The sequence below is a fragment of the Cyrtonyx montezumae genome, unplaced genomic scaffold (genome assembly GCF_038088225.1).
Source record: "Cyrtonyx montezumae isolate F1298 unplaced genomic scaffold, pur_monq_1.0 scaffold_8, whole genome shotgun sequence".
Taxonomy (NCBI): domain Eukaryota; kingdom Metazoa; phylum Chordata; class Aves; order Galliformes; family Odontophoridae; genus Cyrtonyx; species Cyrtonyx montezumae.
The window spans coordinates 25,028,025-25,042,176 of NW_027072089.1; the positions used below are offsets into that span (position 1 = coordinate 25,028,025).

The following is a 14,152-nucleotide window of genomic DNA, read 5'->3' on the forward strand; positions in this document are numbered from 1 at the left end:
CGGGAGGCGGCCCCGCGCAACCCACGCCGAAACGCTTCGTGCCTTCGAGCTCCGGCCCCGCCGAGAGGGAATCCCGAGCCGGGGGCGTCACGGCTTCCCCCGGCGCTCGGCTGTGACGTCAGCAGCGCGCCGGCTGCTCGAGAAGGCGGCCATGGGGAAGAGCCGGGCGCGGAAGGCGGCGAAGGCGGCCAACGTCTTCGCTATCGCCCGCGGCGCAGCCGCCGGGAAGGCCCGCGGGAAGGGCAGGGCGAGGCCCGTCACCTCCGGGCTGAGGAAGGTGAGCGGGAGCAGAGACGCTACCCTGGGGCTGCGGGTTTGCGCGCTGTTGAGCCCGATGGGAAAGCCGCGAGGTGGCCTGATAGTGGCGTTTCAGTATCTGAAGGGGAGCTACGGGAAAGAAACAGACTCTTCAGCGGAGTCTGTGGTGGTAGCATGAGGGGAAACGGTTTCCAACTGAAAGAGAGAGATTTAGACTGGATATAACAAGGGCGGTGAGGTGCTGGTCCGCATTGCGCACCGCTCCGTGCAAACAGCGTGAAATGGCAGCTCCGAAAAGATCCCTTTGAGATCTCCTCATTCTGCAAGAGAAAGCCACCTGACGGGTTAATCTGGCTGACAGACAGGAATGCAACAAACTGGAGATAAACAGGGAGCCCCGGAACGATTTCACGTCACTGGCATCAAATCTGCACTTAGTCTAAAGGGCTGTGTATAATAAAGGGAGAAACAGGTTTAAAAGCGTCTTCGTGAGAAGTCAGCAGCTGATTAGGAGTAAAATTTTATTCTGTATGTTTGAAGCTGTATTTCTTTAATTCATGAAGCCTTTGGGGGATTTACCTGTCTTTAAGCAGTATTGAAAAATGCTAAAAAAATATCTTAAAATGTGCTTATTCCTCAATAGGTGAAACCCTGTAATAACTATTCAAACAGCTTTGGATACGGACATGCATCCCAGCTGCAGAGCCTTGTTCTGCAGAGCAGTCCCTGCCTGAGTTCATAGGGTATCGAGTACCCAAGCTGACCCCTTCAGCTCTGCTGTAGCTGGGAGCTGCCAGCAGGCTCTCATGGAAAGCAGCAGGCCTGTGTAAACTGAATTGCCCACAGCCCCATATATACTCGTAATTTGAAGCGAGGAGCTGAGCCTGTATTTCTCAAGTCACCCTATAGTTTATTATCAATTAAACTGCTAATCTAAAGATTCTTTTATTTATTATTTATCACAACATTCGTACATGACTCAACAATATAATTGACAACCAAAACTCAAGGAGAAAAATGTTCCTACTGTAATCATAAGATATGCATGTAACATTAGCTGCTTAACAGCTGTACAAAAGTGATGCCAATGGAATTTCAGTTTAGAATACCCACGTGTGATAGGTTTTTTTTCCTTCCTATAGATAAACATAGCAAATGCTGACAAAATTAGCAAGATAAATAAAGCTTTTGCTGAAATTCGGGAAGAAGTACAGCAGCTATCGAAAGGTACTGCAGTGGAGTCTCCGAAGAATCAGCAGGTAAATTCCCTTTGTGAAAATCTGAGCAGGGAAACGAGAGGGATGTACGTGTTTAAAGCATCATATTCCGACACAAAGGGTGCAGGCAATTCTTGTAGTGGCTTTAAAGCTACGGAGCCAGCTTTATTAACTTCGGTTGTGGGGTAATGCTTTCCTGATGCTGTGGGCATAGTTTAGAGAACAGAAAAGGCAATGAGATTACACGAAGTACAAGTGAACCCACCCTGGCTGGTATGGAAGTAGGGGGAACCGGACAAGAGTTGAGTATTGCACCTGGGGTGATCACATTTCTGCGTGGCTGGGAGCCAAAGAACAACTGCCAAATACCCCTGGGTGAGGGCTGAAGAAAAAAGGAAGTGCATGTTAGTGCTGCTGGCCCTACTCCTGCTGGCTTGCTCTTGTGCGTGGCCGGGATCTTGGGCTGTCCCACTGCTACTGCACTAGTACAGCTGTACATGACGTTGCGTTCAATTTGACCACTTGGAGCGTAAAGCAATAGTATTTTCCATCCCTGTTTCACAATTATGCTGTTCTATGTATTCCCTGAACTAAAAGGTATGCCTGTTTCCATTTGGCTGTGTACATTACTGGTGTGACATTTTGTCTTTCACTTGCAGCATAAACCATTGGCTGGCTTTTTTCCTTTTTTTTCTCCCCCAGACACAAAAAGAAATTGCTTTGTACTTCAAACTGGAACTTTTCTTTTATCAGGTTTCTGTACCTCCACAAGATGAACCAGCAAATGTGGATGCTGCCACAAGTCTATTATCACAGCTGTAATACGTAACAGACGATGAAGAGACTCCAGGAATTGAAGATCACACAGGCTTTGTTTGTAAAATTTTATTAAAAAAATCTTGTTAATATACAAGTATTGGCACACTTTAATACAAACTACAAACAGACCTTTCCTATCGTCGAGGAAAGCAGAATGTCAGAAGTCAGTGTGAGAAACTTAAAGTGCTAAAACAGAAGGCACTTCACAAAATTGGTTCACTGAAACAATTAAGCGCAACTCAAGGTGATATTCTTCACTTTTCAGCCTGGCAGTGAAAGTTTCAAATTTGATGGGAACGTTATAAAATACAGACAGCTTCTTGGCAGAACAGCTTCAAAGAAAATGCTGGTAACTGTGAGCAAAGCCTAATCATTTTACTGTTTTTTTTAGTGATCAGAAAGCTATAAAGCATTTTTGCTTTTCTTAGAAGACTCCAAAATCATTGGATTACACAAAGGACACTCAGGTGAAAAGCATGCCAAGATTCTGATAAAAAGCCCTTTTTTCTGGTGGTCAAATTTGTTTTGTGAAGTAGTTAAAGGAAGCAAAAGGAAATATACTCCCAGAGTCAGTGAACTAAGAAGTTATACATTCATTATTCAAATACTTAGGTTATGAAGAAGTCTAGAATGTTATCGTTAGAGGTAGATAAGTAGTCTGGTTGACACAATATCTAATAATTTAGTATCTGCACATCAAAGAGATCACAGACTCCTTCATTATCATCCAGGTTAAAGTTGTAGTCATCTCCGGGAGTAGGAGAGAGTCGTAAGAGAGGAAAAACTGTAAAGCAGGAACAGTTTAGTTTGAGTTAAAACACTTTTGGAATATCAGCCTTATCTCATAATCCAGAATGTTCATCATCACCAGTGCCAGGGTTGGTCTTAGCAAGAAAAATATTGTCTTCATAATCTGACAAGCATGCTGGAACACATACTATGACTACCTGCTTTCTAACTAGGGCAGTGACATGTCTACTACACCTTCTTTCTTAGGATCTCACATAAATCTGCTGGGGATGGAGTGAAAGCTGTGAAATATGGACCTCTCCTTCTGCAGCAAAGGAACTCCTAAACAGCTTTTAAAAATCCTGTCGAAAAGCCATCACTTATGTTTACCTCCTTCCTGTTACAGGATTGTATGTATTAATCTTCAGATATTTATTCTGGGTAAGGAAATATTATCCCTATTTTACTGAAGAAAAATGGAGGCTGCCAGCTTCTCTGTGAGCTGCATTTCATGCATGGACTTGAAGCCCTTTTTGAGGAATGCAGGAAGAGAAGCTCAGCCTTCATGCTGTACCTTGGGAAGACTAATGCAGATGACACTGTAGCCATTCTACATTTCCATTTTATCTACATACTCCAGCTTTCCCCTTAGATCTTATAGTTGTGTGTTTCTTTCTAGATAAGTCCCAAGTTTTTCTGCTTGAAAAGCAGATATTAACACAGGCTGCTCATAGAACAACACAGTTAAATGGGAAAAGGACAAAGCCAGCTGGGTTCAGCGGGACACAGCAGGGGTTCACAGAGTATATGGAATCACTAGCTATGGCTCAGTTCTGCATACATATGGCCAGGGAGATGCAAGACCAGAAAAGGGTTGCGTTTGTTCTTCCACTGTAAGAGTATCAGCATGCATGTAAACATGCTCTGAAATATCTGCTCAAAGCTTATGGAAGAGGCCTGAGGCAGAGCAGAATTAAAAAAACAAACAAAAAAAAAAACTTGTTCAGGGCAGCACTCAAGTCATCAACCTGTTCTTTATTTATTCTACAATTAAGTAGAATATTGTTGGACATGTTGAGTTACTCATGCATGCGAGTTCTTGCTGGATTAAGTCTTTCATATTTTGACTTAAATAAAAGTGTTGCAGGGAACAGATAAGGGTGCCAAGACAAGAATGACAAGGATAGAAGAGGCAGTACAGGGGAAAGAAGTAGTATCATACTGACTCTTGGTATGAGATTTAACAGGCACCTACCAAGTGTGCTGTTCATATAAAAAACATGCTACTACTTTTTTAATAACTGCAAGTAAGGATGCTAATTACTTACCATCAGAGGACATAAGTTCATCAATAATATCCCCACTGATATTGCCTGCAACAACAGGAGCATGTGGTTATTGCAGTCTGCAGATTCTCTGCAACACAACACTGAACTGTAAAGCTCATGTGCACACTGTAGGAGCTGTGGAGATACTTTATATATATACAGCATGCTATATTCTTGTTTCTATCCCTCAATTTTTCCTGATTAATTTCTTCTACTCTCTTTCAAGCTATACAGTCAATACAGTCAATCTTTTATAACTCTAAAGCCCTGTGCAATGAGTAGCTTATTTGATAGCAAAGAAAGGTATTTTACTCAAAATGAGCTTGCTGCCCAGAACTGGCCTGATGACTTGAGTAGCAGATAAACAAAGGCCTGCCATTTCCTCTGTGGGAAAAGCCTTAATCCTTCCCTTCTTGTAACGTGGTAACTTGGCAAGAAGAATGGCTTAGGAAATAATCAAAATACTGAATAGCAACTGTTTCTTCCTACCTGTGGGCTCATCCATCTTTGCTATGTCAAATGAGTTTGGCTTGAGGATACAGTTAACATCCAAAGGGAGCAAAGTCTGATAGTCATTGGAGCTAGCTGTAGCTTGCACGACATCTCCTGAAAGGCCAGGGTACAACAGTGAGTCTGGAAGGCTGGAATAAGGAGTTGCTGGAGTTGTACTGTTCTGCTGCAAACTGCTTCCTACGAGGACAGAAAAGTGCATTAAAAAAATCTATCAGTGTAAAAAGGAATGTAAAGGACCTGCACCTGGCTTTCTTGAGGACAACAGAGCTAATGTCTGGAATGAGGTGAGAAGAATCTTCCCCATTCCAAACTTACAAGCTCAGTTTTATCAGGATCCCTAAGAAATGTAGACTATCAGTGACAGCATTTTCTTAAATATTTCCATATTATCCTACAACGATGATTAAAAAAATAGCTGATATTCAGGCAGTCTCTCACTGGGGCTATGTGGAAGAAGGTAAGTGACCTTGTGGCACAAAAGCTGGAACTGGTGCCTGTACTATCTGCCTCACAAAAAGGTCTATATTCAAATCATACACTCCATCTAAGACTGGCAATTTCATTCCACCCTGCATTCTGGAGGAACATCTCAGATTAACAAACCAGAATCACATGCAAAACCTGTTCAGTATAAAGACAATAAGCTACAAGGGGAAAATCTGCTTCACCAATCAGACAGAGGAAAGAAGAGGAAGAAGCTTTACTGTAACCTCTTGAAAGCTGTTAGTAAGCCCCTAGGGATGGTTTCTTAACAGACACCTGCCACATTATGCACATTGTTGATATGCATTTCTCTTACCTATCACCATTTCTGTTTCTTTCCTCCCCCTAAGCCCTTCCTCACCCATCTTAGGTGGAAAAAAAAATTGGACCCACCTGATGGTGCGTCCACAACTGTTGTTTCTGGCAACTGTTGTCCTTGGTTAAGATCATGTTTTGGTGGATTTTCAGTAGCTGGAGTAGGTTTAAGGGGAGTCACTGGAGCTGCAGGCTGAGACTGGGTTTGTGCGAGGTCATCAGATGGAGGAACTGGAAGCACCATGGGCTTGGAGGAATTTGATTCTTTGTTTATAAGCAGTACGTGGATAGGTCCTGAACTACTTTTAAGATTGATCTGGTATTTCTTCTGTCCATTCTGTCCCTGTAGAGATGGTGTATTAAGAAAGTATTAAGATGGTGTATAATTCCCACAGAATTTGGAAATATCAGAAATAGTGATTGCATAGACTTATTTCCCACAGTGATCAATGAGGATGTTTAAACAGAATTCTCAATGTACTTTTTACCTCCCAGAAGATAAAGTGCTCTTCTAAATTAAAACACTAGGAAGAAATTGTAAACTTACCAAATCATATTCAGACAGGAAACAAATATTTAAAACAAATGTAAGTGATCTAATAGGAAACAGGTTACAATCCTGTTATGTATTTATGTCAGAACAGTTACATAAGACATAATTTTTAAGGGCTTGTCTAAGTTCTGAACTGAAGTTACATGAAATTCACAGCAAGGCTACATCTTATCAGTAACAAAACATAAAAAGTTTGTGTACTCTTAGATTTCTTCCTCTTAAACGGAGCTTCAGAACCATCTTAGCTGTGAGCAGCCAGGCCACAGTAATTAAATTCATGCTCAGTCCAAGTGGACACAGAATCAGTGAGTAGAAACAATTTCTTATCTGATTTGCTAGGCATTCCTTTGGTAGGTTCAGGCTAATTCATCAAACAGGTTTTCAGCAAGTATATTCTAGAAAAAAATGTGAGGATGAGGAAAGTGGGAAGGGAGCCTGAGGGGAGCAGAACCAAAGTAAATACATCCCATTTGTAATTGCTGATGGAAGACTAAAATCACCGGCTCTTGTCCTCAATAAAATGTCAAAAAAGCTGCATCACAACTGCTTTCACCACTCAGGAAACTGTACCATTGCTTGAACACAGCACAGATGAACAAAGACTCTGTATGACTGGACCAGCTTCACGGTCCCAGCTTTGGATGCTCTTATGATATCAACCTGTGCTTAGCCTCATTAAAAATAGCTTCTGAAACTTTTCTGAATGGCACCATTCTACAAGCACTGCGTATGTCATGCTTCATGAAATGCTCTCTCCAAACTATGTAAGGTATGAACTCTATTTAAAGCAGAGCATTGCAATTAAAAACAACAAAAAAAAAAAGATTATAGATTGACAGAGGTAAGTAATTTGGCTCCCTCCTCTAATCCTGCCCAGTCTAACAAACCCTTTGGCTAAAATGAAGTCAGCAGTGTGTTTCTCTATTCAGTCTATGACTATGTGACTAAACATGACTAACACCTAAATGGCATTTTTGTACAAGTTCTCATTTAGCAATACAGTACATTTGAAATTTGACACACAAAAGTTACTGCTACAAAGTTCTCAAGGAAATCCAAGACTATTACACCTAAATTAGAAAGCTGTAACTTTTCAGATGTAGGGAGAAGAGAGGACAAAGAAACCCACTATCATATCTTGTTTCCTATGTAAGCCTAGTTACCATTAGTTTCTCTTTTGTATACATAGATTTAGGCGTGCAGAAGAAAAAAAAATTACACTTTTTCCCACCCAGTACCTCCATTCTCAATTAAGACTTGCTTCATATTTTTTCTTCCTCTCTCATCACAGCCAGGGATAAATCCTGAGGTACAGTACATTCATTTTCCACTGTCCCCCTACAGCAGTCAGGTAAACAAGAAACCAGTACGTACCATTTCGGGTATAGGTACTTCCAACTGTGTACCACAAGGTGCTTGAATTGCTAGAAGTGTGTCACCTGGTAAAATAGCAATTTTTAAGGAAGTGTTAATTCTGCATATTTTTCTTAAACCTTGCATGATATCCACTCAAATAAGAATAATTCTCTAAAGCTAGTCAAAATGCTGCATAACAGGTGACTATAACACTCAACTGTGGCTTACTATGTGCATGGAAAATTATTAGTTAGTCAGGACACATCAGTTCACCTCCATCTATAATTTGGGATAATGCTTTCCTTTCCCTACCACTTGAGATATATTTTACACCAAGTACAATGCAACTGGTATATTAAACAACTCCTCCATGTTTTGTAACAACTAATTCTTCTCAGCAGCATTTTGTTTTTGTAAAATTCCACAGCAGTTGTCTACTGTTACATTTTATTCATAAAGAAACCCAACCTTCCTTGTGGCAAAGAGATGGTTTTCAGGTCAGGTGAGGCTGAACAACAATATTCCCTTGAGTAATTCAGGATCCAGAAAGGGTATTGAGGGAAATAATTTCTGTCAGCAATTCTTGGCAATTTGTTCAAATTGTACAAATTTGTCCTGTACAAAAGGAATCTTTTTTGTTTAGTAGCAGTGTCCCACCTTCGAACTCCTTGAACTGCCCTCATGTAACATCACAAGGAATTCCTTCTGACTCAAGTTGTCAACAGAAAACTTTAAGAATTCTGGGCCTGGCTGGCCTTCAGGTGAGACAGACCAAGTCCTGTCTCGGGTTCTGTTAGGGTCAGAGGCAAGCTACTGCAAAGTATGAATAGAGAAAAAGACATCTCAAACCAGCACTCTGAGAACAGCTGAACTTCCATTCCATACAGCCTGTGACTACAACTACACCAGAACCTGTTGGTCATGAAAAGTAGAAGATGTATTTTTACTTCTGACCACTGTTCAATATTTATTCTAAACTCAAAATAATTGTAGGGAAAAGGCAGGCTAGTTAGCATGTTAACTTTCAAGAAGAAAATCAGGAAATCCCTCACTTTACAAAATACAGCTTAGGAGCAACTCACCATTGAAACAGTTACAGATATCTTCATGGGTGACATATGAAAATGTAATTTATGTCAAGGAACATTTCTCTTACAGTAACATGAAACTGGGATTTGATGCCTTTAAAAATAAGTTTGTCCAAACTAAGCCTAAGCTTACTGCTGCTACTCAAAAGAGTAATCAAGGCATGATTTACAATGTTTAGAATGGTTATTTTAGAAATAACACAGTTCTGTACTGTAAAAAAATAATAAAAAAAATAATAACTATATGTGAAGAAGATACCAAAAGAGAAGCTGAATAGCTTGAATGAGAAGAGATTCTTTTCAAACAGAAAACATGTAAAATCTTGTTCTTAAAAACACCATTTACCTCATTAACTTGACACTATATAATTCAACAATGTATCAGAATGTGCCAAAAATCACATAAAAAGACCACTAGAGAGGACTTGAGAGCCCATCTGCAGACCCATTCCCCTGCCTGGAGGTAAGATCAATTATTAAGACATTCCAGACAGTTGTTTACCCCTCCTGTTCTGGAAAACCTCCCTAGGGGATTAATTCCACTGCTAACTCTCCCAGTGGCACATTTATCTTCATGTCTTACTTAAATCTCCTTTACTACAAAATCTATTTTACAGGTATAGCCTCTGAGGAGCAATTGCAAGTATAATTAAGTACTTATCATCAGTACTATCAATAAGAAGGGCATTTTCCTGTTCCAAATCTCAGATGAGTCTGTTTTGCACAAGATCTTGCAAGACAGATAAATGTGATACAAGCAATATAGCTTGTATCATAATTTTCTTCTTACGGATATTTACACACAAGAAATTTTTTCCTGTTCCAAACCTATCAAGCTTCAGGTCTTTGTCAACTCAACTCATCTGTGGGTCATAGCTTAAACTTCTCAAGAGAGGGAAGTGAAGAGTGGGGAGGATTGGGGAGGAAATTCATGTAAAACACAGCTGAGAAAGTGTAAATCCAAGTGCCTAAAGGCAATACAATTAATCTAAAAACACATACCAGGATGATACTGTGGACTTAAAAATTACTGCCATACCTACATATGCTAGATTATTTTCAGGTTACCATCTGTACAGTTACAGAGCTTAAAAAGTCATGCAAACATCTTCTATACTCTTATTGAACCAAAACCAGGTGAGACAAAGAAAAAAAACAACACAAAACCTAGCCTTTCTTAACCTTTGCTTATGGATGCAATGGATTACAGCACGTTTCACCCTTTACCTATGCTTTAATTGCCGTTTTAATTCTTGTTCCAAGATGCACACCATTTCTTGAAAAGGATATTGGTGGTTTGTAGAATCATCCATAACATTCTTGATGCTTTGCTGAAGCCACAGTTTCTGTTGATCCAGTTCTTTTTCTTTTAGTTCCAGATCTTCAATTTCGGCTTCAAGATACCTCAGCCTGTCCACAACTTCTTTTGTATTGCAGCCAGCACCTACTCCTCTTAAAAAAAGTATGAAAGTTCATGAAACCACAAGGAGTGAAAATCTAAAAGAATACTTCCTAAGCATGCTTTCAATAACTTAAAAAATCTTCTAAAATTCATTATGAAAGAAATTTCTGCTTCCAGAAGCATTTTATGGGAAGAAAAAAAATGAACATTTAAAAAAATTAGGTCAGCTTTAGAATTTCCCTCTACATAACCTTATATTCTTTTGGAATGTGGTGTTTCTGTATTACAGATGGTTCACGGCTCTTCCTCCCCTCCTTCCCTCTTAACCTTTTCATCTTCAGTGACCAGAGAAAATCATTCAGAGGGGTGGGTAGGTGGAAATGCCGTTCCCCAGTACCTTTCCACGATTCAGGGAATGTGAGTGATAGAAAGTAACACTGCAAGTATCTGAAAGTATCCCTCCCGTATCTTTTAAACTCGATTCTAGGTATCAAAGATGCAAATTAAAGGAAAGACCGATGAAGTTCATTTGTAACTTGGATGTCATTCTGAAATGTTGCATTGCTCATTTCTGAGAGCAACACTAACTTCACTCTGTGTTAATTGGTCAGGAGAAATGGCTGAAGGCAGTTTCTGTTGCTCTCAAGAACAGGAAGAAATGTAGAACTGACAAAGCTTACTTCCACTGAATGCTGTTTTTCGACTTCTTCTCAATGAGATCAATCCCCTCTAAAACGTTGGTGATATCATAGATCCTTCTCTTTTGCCTTACAGCAAGGGCATCAGCAGCCTGTGGAGACAAGAGCAACAGCTATCAGCAACCTGGGGAAAACAACAGACACTTTCACCTACTCCCCTGAAAAGAACACCAAATAATAATGGTGTGACTCTGAAGGGCAATAGTTGGACTCTTCCTTTAGGAATAGGATGCTCAATGATAAATTCAGAAGCTTAGCATCTCCTTGGAGCGACATGCAAGTGTGGTTTCCAGATGGTGAGGGAAATCACCTCAGGCAAGGCCAGAAAGCCCACCTTCACCAGGGAGGAGTGCTCATATGAACTTCCAGTGCTGCCATTGGTATCTACACCACGCAATGCCCATCCTAACAGTGCTCCTTCTACAAGGCACAAAACAGTATGGGAGGAAGATGGCAACACTGCAACAAAACAAGACTCTGAGGCCAATAGCATGTTGAGTTTATTATCCCCTCTGATGATACTCTCTGGATTAAACTGCTGGGATATGGGAGGACAGGGAGTAATTTCCCAAAGTGGCTGACAGGAGAGCAGCAAGACTGTAAGCCAGCACTGCCCCATAAGCCACGTCAAGTGTCGAGTGACAGGACACAAGGAAACAGCCTCAAGAGCATTCAGAGCTGCCAGAACCCCAACACAGATTGTACCAATCGTGGCAGCCACCACCACTTTCCATTCTGACCAAGGCCAGTGTGTTTGTATCTGCCATCACAACACATCACTGACACCAGAGCACATTGTAACTCAGAGGAAACAGGCTGCTTGATCATTTGTAGTTCTGTCCATGATGATTCTTATGTACCTGATGTGAAGCCTTCCAAGATGTGCTTTCCGCACTTTTTTTTTTCTTTTTTTCAGAACCTGATTCAAGCAGGGACAGAGGAAAGGTGTTTAGATCATATCAGCAAACTTCCCTTCAAGCAAACGTCATGCAAAGAGATGGCAGTGGGCACTGGGAACCTTCTTTGAGGTACAGAAACAGCACAAAGTAGAAGGACAATCTCTTCTCCATCTTCCTTTTGTTTTCCCATCAGGTAGGCACTTCAGAGATCAGAAGCTAAGTTCTTACACAATGCATAACTTTTCAGTTGGAAATTTTGCCTTTGGTGGTACTCTGTTTGTTTGTTCTGGTTGCCTAGTTTTTAGGACTCCACTGATCTGGACTTTCCAGAGACACAAGAACCCCATCAATCAACCCAAATCCCTTCCTGTGCCCATGTTTGCAATGTTTTCTGTCTCTTGCCATGGAATAGGATAAACTTCAGTGGCAAGTGAACAAATTTCGGGGTACTCAATGCTTTGCACTGTTGATCAGAAATACAATTTAGTCACGAGTGCAGCAGAAATGGCATTCTGCTACGAACCAAGTCTACTAAAGGAATGAAGGTGAAAGCCAGAGTATAATGCCATAGAGAAGGAACACACTGTGTTCTGGGTGTAATTTCAGGTGGCTTAGCCTTTATTCACTCACTGCAATCTTTCCTTATTTAACCATTCCCTGCAAATGGTGGATTTCTAAACAGAGAAGCTTGCTTTCTTTCCCTTCCATCTCATCACTTGATGTCTTAAGCTTACTTCCTTAGCAACGTTTACTTACACAGGGTTATTCAGGGACAGCTATGCAATTACTCAGGAAGAACTATACGATTTAACCTCCAAGTCAAGAAAATCCTCACTCCTATGATTTGTCAGGCATCAGCAGAGAAGCGCTCAGTGTCCAAAGTTCAACACACAACTGCTGGGACTTCAACTACACCTGGAGTGAGGAGCAGCGACCTGCACAGAGTCAGCACCATCGTGGGTTGGCACCTGTGTCCCATGGAGCTGCTTCACTGGCTGCCAGCCACAGAGGTACCCAGACAACATCAGGAAATGCTCTGTAACACTGCCTTTTGTTCTCCATGGATAAATCACAAAGTACACTTCAGGTTACCAGATCCTGTTTTCTTCGTGGTGTACTCAGTATTTTCGTACAGAAATTGACTCAGATGGTCAATATGTGTAAATACAACAGGAGACATCTGAAAACTTCAATGAATGAACCATCTCTTGGAAAACAGTTTCACTCCAGGAGCATTCTGTCCCTCTTTTCCTTGAGCACACCAGCAGGGCATGCACACTGCTTTTCACTTTTCCCTACATGCGTGATTTACGTATGAGAAACACTGGATTACAGAAACGTACATTTTGACTAATTGCTTATGAAAGTACGAACGTTTTGTTCTCTTTGGTTAATGCTTACTTAAAGCAAACCGTGTCCTGTCATTCAGAAACCAGTTTCCAATAGACGCCCTGAGCCGAAGTTTTTTGTCGTTACTGTGGTGCCTGTTTACCTTCTCCCAGCCATAGATGCTGCCATTTCCCTTTGGTGGGAGAACTCCTTCGACACAGAAGTGAATAGCAAACACCCGACCCATCCTGCTGCACTGCCCTACATCACTGCTCCAAGCACATCTGAGCACCCAGCATAGCTAGAAAAGCTATAAGACCCTTCGCAGCTCACTGACAAGTTTCACTTTCCACTGTAAGCCGCTGAAGAGCTGTCTCTGAAGTCTCCAAGGACTCTAACAGAGCCAAGGAACGCAGTGAGCTTTCCCAAAAGGGCTCAAGTAACCAAGGCACCGAGCTGCTTATCCGCAGCCTGCCAAGCACCGCTCTCTTGTCACCTCCTCCTTCACCACGGCTGCTCAGAGTCCCCCGGCACCAACGGCGCACGGGAACCGTTATCGCTACCTTACACCTCGCACGGCCGAAAACAAACAGCCACGGCACTCAGCCTCCCACCGCAGCCGGCAGTGCCCCGGCCCCATTCCCCGGCGGCCCTACAGCCGCCCCCGGCAGCGCCGCGCTGCTCTGCGCGGCAACCGGGCCTCCCCCGCCGCCTCGGCCATGGCGGCCCCGCCCCGCCCAGCCCTCGCACCACTTTGAGGTCCAGCACGCCGTCCTTGGCCTCCTGCAGCAGCGACACGAACTTGGTGGTGAGCAGCCCCAGGCTCTTCTCGTGCCGTCCGCCGCCCGCCGCCTCGGCCGCCGCGGCCATACGGGACCGCGCCACGTGTCGGGACCGCCGCAACGGCCCGAGCTCGGAACGGAGCCGGCCCGAGGGCTGCGGCGGGAGGGGCGGGGCCGGAGGAAGTGACGCCGCCGCCGTTGCCTGGACACCGGCACGGGGCGGCGGGCGGGGACCGCCTCAGCCTGCCACGCTGCGGCTTCCATAGGCAGCCCGGGCGCTGTCGCTGTCACCACCGCGATTGTGTCAGACTGTTCCTCTGCTGCCATCTGTCACACAGCAGCAACACATAACGGAATATTGGTGGGAAGGTTCAACCTCTACT

The 14,152-nt window shown here is 42.7% G+C and overlaps 2 protein-coding genes across 3 annotated transcripts; one reads left to right on the forward strand and one right to left on the reverse strand.

The window, feature by feature from the left end:
- Positions 1-22: 22 nt before the first annotated feature.
- Positions 23-2,418, forward strand: RBIS (ribosomal biogenesis factor). The gene is made up of 3 exons (XM_065751893.1): positions 23-277; positions 1,401-1,517; positions 2,229-2,418. The coding sequence occupies exons 1-3, from the start codon at positions 152-154 to the stop codon at positions 2,295-2,297; spliced, it is 312 nt and encodes a 103-aa protein (XP_065607965.1). The 5' UTR covers positions 23-151; the 3' UTR covers positions 2,298-2,418.
- Positions 2,172-13,920, reverse strand: E2F5 (E2F transcription factor 5). 2 transcript variants are annotated; one of them, XM_065751882.1, is made up of 9 exons: positions 13,738-13,920; positions 10,742-10,851; positions 9,948-10,111; positions 8,654-8,695; positions 7,590-7,654; positions 5,741-6,005; positions 4,841-5,041; positions 4,352-4,396; positions 2,172-3,078 (listed from the first exon to the last, which is right to left on the reverse strand). In XM_065751882.1, the coding sequence occupies exons 1-9, from the start codon at positions 13,855-13,857 to the stop codon at positions 2,969-2,971; spliced, it is 1,122 nt and encodes a 373-aa protein (XP_065607954.1). In that variant the 5' UTR covers positions 13,858-13,920; the 3' UTR covers positions 2,172-2,968. The 2 variants fall into 2 exon arrangements, with proteins under 2 accessions (XP_065607954.1, XP_065607955.1); XM_065751883.1 differs by lacking the exon at positions 13,738-13,920 and having other exon boundaries at positions 2,346-3,078; positions 9,948-10,109; positions 10,742-10,813.
- Positions 13,921-14,152: the final 232 nt, after the last annotated feature.

Bases quoted from the DNA above. Each gene is read 5' to 3' on its own strand.
- RBIS (XM_065751893.1), top strand. From the start codon at position 152: ATGGGGAAGAGCCGGGCGCGGAAGGCGGCGAAGGCGGCCAACGTCTTC. The intron at 278-1,400 runs GTGAGCGGGAGC...TCCTTCCTATAG, and splicing joins TCACCTCCGGGCTGAGGAAG to ATAAACATAGCAAATGCTGA. The intron at 1,518-2,228 runs GTAAATTCCCTT...TTCTTTTATCAG, and splicing joins AGTCTCCGAAGAATCAGCAG to GTTTCTGTACCTCCACAAGA.
- E2F5 (XM_065751882.1), bottom strand. From the start codon at position 13,857: ATGGCCGCGGCGGCCGAGGCGGCGGGCGGCGGACGGCACGAGAAGAGC. The intron at 7,655-8,653 runs GTGAGTTGCTCC...CTATTTTACCAG, and splicing joins TATCTGTAACTGTTTCAATG to GTGACACACTTCTAGCAATT. The intron at 5,042-5,740 runs GTGGGTCCAATT...CTGTCCTCGTAG, and splicing joins AGTTGTGGACGCACCATCAG to GAAGCAGTTTGCAGCAGAAC.